General features: G+C 43.2%; 1 protein-coding gene across 1 annotated transcript; it reads left to right on the top strand.

Moving 5' to 3' along the window:
• Window positions 1-3,888: 3,888 nt before the first annotated feature.
• Window positions 3,889-6,767, top strand: LOC139750136 (uncharacterized). The gene is made up of 2 exons (XM_071664469.1): window positions 3,889-6,062; window positions 6,250-6,767. Exons 1-2 carry the CDS (start codon window positions 3,987-3,989, stop codon window positions 6,622-6,624), a joined length of 2,451 nt encoding a protein of 816 aa, XP_071520570.1. The 5' UTR covers window positions 3,889-3,986; the 3' UTR covers window positions 6,625-6,767.
• The last annotated feature ends 507 nt before the right edge of the window (window positions 6,768-7,274 follow it).

Genomic DNA, 7,274 nt, shown 5'->3' with positions numbered 1-7,274 from the left:
TGTTTTGGCTTTAGTACCTTTTAAGTACACTTCTCATATTTCTGGATTTTCAATGATTTCGTTGTCTATTGCACTCATATTATCATTCATAGTATTCATCTTATATTGTCGTCTACGACATAGGGTGTCTAATATAGAATTCCCTACAGCCACATTGGATGTTCAGAAGGTAGTCGCAGCAGCACTTCCTTATTTGAGGAGGAATCTAACTCCAGAATAATATGTATTAAATGAGTTCCTTGAATTTTTTTTTGCATACTGATTTTGTTTATAACATATATATATATATATATATATATATATATATATATATATATATATATATATATATATATATATATATATATATATTCCCTGGGGATAGGGGAGAAAGAATACTTCCCACGTATTCCCTGCGTGCCGTAGAAGGCGACTAAAAGGGAAGGGAGCGGGGGGCTGGAAATCCTCCCCTCTCGTTTTTTTTTTTTTTTTTTTTAATTTTCCAAAAGAAGGAACAGAGAAGAGGTCCAGGTGAGGATATTCCCTCAAAGGCCCAGTCCTCTGTTCTTAACGCTACCTCGCTATCGCGGGAAATAGCGAATAGTATGAAAAAAAAAAAAAAAAAAAAAATATATATATATATATATATATATATATATATATATATATATATATATATATATATATATATATATATATATATATATATATATATATGTGTGTGTGTGTGGAAGTCGAGAACATTATCTCGGAAAGCAAAAATGGGTATGTTTGAAGGAATAGTGGTTCCAACATGTTGTATGGTTGCGAGGCGTGGGCTATGGATAGAGTGGTGCGCAGGAGGATGGATGTGCTGGAAATGAGATGTTTGAGGACAATGTGTGGTGTGAGGTGGTTTGATCGAGTGAGTAACGTAAGGGTAAGAGAGATGTGTGGAAATAAAAAGAGCGTGGTTGAGAGAGCAGAAGAGGGTGTTTTGAAGTGGTTTGGGCACATGGAGAGAATGAGTGAGGAAAGATTGACCAAGAGGATATATGTGTCGGAGGTGGAGGGAACGAGGAGAAGAGGGAGACCAAATTGGAGGTGGAAAGATGGAGTGAAAAAGATTTTGTGTGATCGGGGCCTGAACATGCAGGAGGGTGAAAGGAGGGCAAGGAATAGAGTGAATTGGAGCGATGTGGTATACCGGGGTTGACGTGCTGTCAGTGGATTGAATCAGGGCATGTGAAGCGTCTGGGGTAAACCATGGAAAGCTGTGTAGGTATGTATATTTGCGTGTGTGGACGTATGTATATACATGTGTATGGGGGTGGGTTGGGCCATTTCTTTCGTCTGTTTCCTTGCGCTACCTCGCAAACGCGGGAGACAGCGACAAAGCAAAAAAAAAAAGAAAAAAAAAATATATATATCTTTTTAATCCTCTAACAATTGTAGAGTGTGTTATCTATGTTATCAAGAATACTAGTTGATATAGGAGTAACTCTTGTTAATAACTATAATTTGCTTATTTCTGTACTCAGTATTATTTCATAAATAACCATAACTTTTCATGGCTCGCAGGAGCTTGAGCCAGGTTGTGGCCGAGCAAAATGTAAGACTCACGCACACTACCATTAATTTTTCATTGACTATTTGTTATTATCATTTTACTGTGAGTTACAAAGAGTTAGATACATGTTGCCACGGGCCCACTGTTCCCACGGGCTACTGTTAATCAGGATGTTTGAACACGTAAGAGCTGACCTGTTATTTGAACACGTTGTTGAATGGGTGTTGACGGACTCCCATATAACCCCTGCCAGTGTGACCTGAGGGGACACACTGGCCAGCATCGTCACACTGTTCACTAGAGTGTGTCGTAGTGTGTCATAAGACTATAGCCCAGAGTACTACAGATGGATGTACATATTCTTTTGTAATAAATCTACAAAGGCCGCCTGATCTTCATTGACTACCATCCACGAAGAAGACCTGTATTCATTCCTGTCGACGCAACCTTACAATTATGTGACAGAGTGGAGTAACTATGTTGAAAAATGCTCTGCACTTCCATTGATTATATTGATGTGATCAAGATAAACAGAATTCCACACCATAAATATCGAGTGTTGGGATGGAATCAGATACCAAACATAAGTAACTAGAAGGCATAAGGAATGCTAGATTGTGAAATACCTTGACTTAGGATCAGTATCGCCTCCTGTGGAAATACAAAGGAATTCCACCATCAGCAGATGACTGGGTTCTTCCCAGGCTGTTTATGAAGACATCAGTAAGTGACACATTAGTGTGGTGGTCAACGTTACAAGACATACAGATAATTACAAGGAAATAACCAACAAGTTGTCATTATGGAGGCGCCAAGTCCTGGACTTGAAGGATTGATCAAACCAACTGTGACACTACGTCTCTACAATACTGCTCTCAACCACTCTACTTGGCAGATAATGTGGACAATACTGTTGAAGAAAAGAAGGAACACAACTTTGTAATACTTGATCAGTTACAAGTGATCAACTTTAATACAAAACTCTAAAGCATCGTCCCACACGAGAACTTTTAAAGATATTTATAGAAGACATAATATCTATGTTAGATAGAACGTATTTCTTAAAAATATATCTTTATCCGAGAAGTGTACCACCTGTATGGAGAGACACAGTTATGTAAAACATGATCCATTGTATGAAATGAATTTTAATAACAAAGATTTATACAACGTCTTGCTGATGAACAATCAACAAATACTTACACCAAATTTCAATATTAGATACAAAACATTTTTGCTGGAAATAAACGTAAGAAATGATAATGGGATAAAGGGAGGTCAAAATATATATTGCTTATGTTAGGGCGAACTCGGTAGTTGGTGAAGCCACGACACAGAACCAGAGCAGTTATTTTGTACACTGAATATCATCTGCCATGTTTACACTTATGTTAATAATAGTCGAATCATATATATAACCCGGGATTATCATTAACCATTGTTACGGAACACGTGTGTTTGTGCTCACATGTTCGTGTATATAACGTGTGTGTGTCCTTGTGTATGTTATTTCTTCTCAGGACGAGGATTAAGGCCTCCCTCTGAGACGTCCTCGGAACGTCAGTTCACACCAAGCATTAGGCGTAATACTTTAATTTTATTTTGAAACCAGATGGTCATTTGTCCTTGAGCACCCCGACCCTTCCCCGAGGCGGGGGGGGGGGGGGGGGGGGGGGGGGGGGGGGGTAAGTTGTCATCAGCTGCGGAATATTTCGCCACCGTACTGGACATGTCATCGCTGCAGGCTTACCAGAGGGAGGGTGATCTACGCAGTTTTGAGCTACGCATTCTCCGACCAATCGGAACATTTCTGAGGCTCATAGCCAATCAAAATGTAAGGTTGTATAGCTAGCAGGGAACGCTTGTCTTTACTGTAATATATACCCATGACACCCGCTGAGTCTCTCTCTTTCTAGCCCAGCGAGGTAAGTGGTCCACCCCTGCTGTAAGTCCTGCTGTGTTGTAAGCCTGTAAGCCCTGCTGTGTCATAAGCCCATTACCCAAGTGTTGTGCTGTAAGCCCGTTATAATTATCAGTGTACTGTTATCGAAGAACTGCCTTAGAGGAAAGAGAACTCCTGGCTTGAAATCTTATCTGGAATGTTAAGTCATGTACGAATGTTATCTCAAGTTCAATGTTAACTCTTATGTTCAGTGTTAACGTAATGTTTCATGCTTGATTTATGTGCCTATCTTTGTACACTTGAATTCTTTCATTATAAGTAGATTTAGTGTAATGCTGGTCTTTAATTCAATCCCATAACTTTATTATTGTGTTATCCTGAGTTGTGCAACGTGACAAATCTATAACGTCCTTGCAAGACAAGGAACAGTAGTATTTGTAACATATGTTACTGGCGACCTTGCCTGAATAAGTGTTGAATTCGTAACATATAAATTGGCGACCCTACCAGGATATTTCTTGCCTTAACGGAATCTCTTTCCTTGATTCATTAATCATGTCGTTGATCAGTGGTGACAATACCGCTCCATCATTAATGTCGGCCAAAGTCTCGATCCTTCCCCATATCCCTAGTGATATTAATGTTGATCTCAGTTATTGGCGAAAGCAGCTAGAGATAGCTAAGATCAATGCGCAAGTGCAAGTACAGAAGGAGCAGACTGAACAAGCTAGGTTAGCTCTCGAACGTGAAAAACTTAGACTTAACGCTTCACCATCAGGACCAGTGTCGTCTCAGTTGGGTAACTTGCATCTCGTACCGAAGTTCAGTGAACTTGACGCGGGCAGGCATTCGAAGGGCTACGACGGCAGAGGGAGGACCAATGATTATGTAATCCCACCTGAATCTGCTACCTTGCCGATAACTCATGAAAGTAAGGGGAAATACTCCAACAGAGTTAAGAGTTGTTTTTATTGTGGCAAGGCTGGGCACCAGGTGAGGGATTGCTGGGCTCGAGAGAAGGAATTTAGAGATTCTACCGTGAGTAGACCGGTGAATCTCGTCTCAACTTTAGGGCCACTTAGTAAAGTAGGTGAGGCTGTCCCTGCTCTTAAGAAAAAGAGGGGTTGCGAGAGCGTAGTTAAGGATCCGTTCTGTGGGAACTACAATGCGTTCCTGTCTGAGGGCTATGTTAGTAGATGTGGTGTACGACGAAAAGTAACCGTATTACGGGTTTCTGGTTCTCTGCAGTCCCTGATGTTGGATGGCTTGGTGCCGCGAGGAGAGTTTGGAGACCGAGTCTTGCTAGATGGACTGTCGGGTCCCAAGGAAGCTCCACTAGTCGATGTGAGGGTAGAAACAGATCTCTTCACGGGCCATGCTCTCATAGGGGTTGTAGATAGGTTACCTGTCTCAGGTGTGGACTTTGTGTTAGGCAGTGACCTAGCTGGTGGGAAGATGAACCCAATGCCGGTGTTGCCTACGGGCCCGGTGGAGTCCACGGAGGCAGTGCAGCTTGATGAAGAAGTACCAGAGTTAGTCTGTAACCACGATGATGCCAGGTCTATGACAGCTGGCACGGCAGGCCGTGTGCCTGACGACATAGCCGTTGAAACGGAGGAAGTGAAGACCAGCGAGAGGAGGCTGTGTGATACCCTCTCCCCTGGTATAGACTCCGTTGAAACGCAGGAAGTTAAGACTCTCCCCCCGACTGAGGCCAGCGAGAGGAAGCTGTGTGATACCCTCTCCCCTGGTGTAGCCTCCGTTGAGACAGTGGACCTAAAGACTCTTCATGAGAGTGAGACCAGCGAGAGGAAGCTGTGTGATACCCTCTCCCCTGGTGTAGCCTCCGTTGAGATAGTGGACCTAAAGACTCTTCATGAGAGTGAGGCCAGCGAGAGGAAGCTGTGTGATACCCTCTCCCCTGGTGTAGCCTCCGTTGAGACAGCGGACTTAAAGACTTTTCATGAGAGTGAGGCCAGCGAGAGGAAGCTGTGTGATACCCTCTCCCCTGGTGTAGACTTCGTCAAGACGAAGGAAGCGAAGTCTCTCCCTACGAGTGAGTCTAGTGAGAGGAAGCTGTGTGATACCCTCTCCCCTGGCGTAGACTCCGTTGAGACTGAGGGTTTGTCTCACACCCATTCAAGAGAGAAGACTCTCCCTGAGGATGAAATTAGTGAGGAGAAGCTGTGTGATACCTCCTGTGCTAGTTTCGAGTCCGTACAAGAGTCAGTGGGTGAGACTGAGGATTTGTCTTGTGCCCATTCAAGAGAGACTCAGGAAGGAAGGACAATATGGCCAGACAAACGATCTCGTTCAAGAAGGTTTGAGGCGGGCGACGAGGTGTTACTTCTACTACAGCAGTCAGGTCAACCCTTGGTTGTCCTTTCTAAGGGTTCCTACACCATTATCTGGAGTGTAGGAGATTCAAATTACTTTGTCTCTACCCCTGATAAGCGCAGAGGTCGGAGATTATGCCACGTCAACATGCCTAAGCCATATTTCAGTCGTGATCCTCCACCCTTGGAACCGACGGTGCCAGTCTGCATCATCTTGCGTCCAGCAGTAGCCGTGTGTGACGAAGTCGACGACGTAGCTGCGTGTGCCTCGAAGACTTGGGACCCGGGCGGAGGCGTGAGAGAACTGAAGTGTTGCTTGTATATAGTTGGGTACTATAGGATGTTCACTGTAAATTTTGCAACAGTCGTAACCCCCTCTGACAGATTTATTGAAGAATGATATCAGATGTTGGGAATGAGCAGTGTGAGACAGTCTCTCTTTTTAGTTAGGAACCCTACTTTTCAACTGTTTTATTTTGCAGGCTCCAACCAGATTAGCTGTGAATGCCGCCAGTGTTGTAAAAGCTGGAAAGGTCCCCATGCAGGAGGACGGAAAGAAGGTTGAGCCCAAACATATAGACCCCACCAAGAAGAGGGAACTTTTGTTTTGCTATTTGTATTGTAGCACTTTGTTTATGTGTTATTCAAGCAATCATAGAAGTAACCTTTGTTTTCCTATTTGTATTATAACACTGTATATTTGTGCCCTTCAGCCAATCAATTTAGAGTGTACTGACTACCAAACCTTTCAAAAGTTATGGGAACGGAGTCAGAAATTAAATAGGTGGGCCTTGTTATGTACAATTTATAGTGTACATTGTTTTCAGCACACCTCATGTGTTAACAGACTGTGTTAGCTGATTGTTTATCCCGCTCTTAAGAAAATTCCTCTTCCAGGAATTTTCTCCTTTAAGGAGGGGGGTGTTACGGAACACGTGTGTCTGTGCTCACATGTTCGCGTATATAACGTGTCATTTGTCCTTGAGCACCCCGACCCTTCCCCGAGGCGGGGGGGGAAGGGGAGTAAGTTGTCATCAGCTGCGGAATATTTCACTACCCGTACTGGACATGTCATCGCTGCAGGCTTACCAGAGGGAGGGTGATCTACGCAGTTTTGTGTGACTGTTCCTCCAACCAATCAGAATACTTTTGAGGCTCATAGCCAATCAAAATGTAAGGTTGTATAGCTAGCAGGGAACGCTTGTCTTTACTGTAATATATACCCATGACACCCGCTGAGTCTCTCTCTTTCTAGCCCAGCGAGGTAAGTGGTCCACCCCTGCTGTAAGTCCTGCTGTGTTGTAAGCCTGTAAGCCCTGCTGTGCTATAAGCCCATTACCCAAGTGTTGTGCTGTAAGCCCGTTATAATTATCAGTGTACTGTTATCGAAGAACTGCCTTAGAGGAAAGAGAACTCCTGGCTTGAAATCTTATCTGGAATGTTAAGTCATGTACGAATGTTATCTCAAGTTCATTGTTAACTCTTATGTTCAGTGTTAACGTAATGT

The sequence above is a fragment of the Panulirus ornatus genome, chromosome 9 (genome assembly GCF_036320965.1).
Source record: "Panulirus ornatus isolate Po-2019 chromosome 9, ASM3632096v1, whole genome shotgun sequence".
NCBI lineage: Eukaryota > Metazoa > Arthropoda > Malacostraca > Decapoda > Palinuridae > Panulirus > Panulirus ornatus.
Note: the sequence above shows the minus strand (reverse complement) of the source record. Positions and strands in the feature narration are given on the sequence as shown.

What these genes read in the sequence shown, in the direction of transcription:
- LOC139750136 (XM_071664469.1), top strand. Translation starts at nt 3,987, where the DNA reads ATGTCGTTGATCAGTGGTGACAATACCGCTCCATCATTAATGTCGGCC. An exon ending in CTTGGGACCCGGGCGGAGGC is followed by an intron (nt 6,063 to 6,249) that starts GTGAGAGAACTG and finishes TTTATTTTGCAG; the next exon opens with GCTCCAACCAGATTAGCTGT.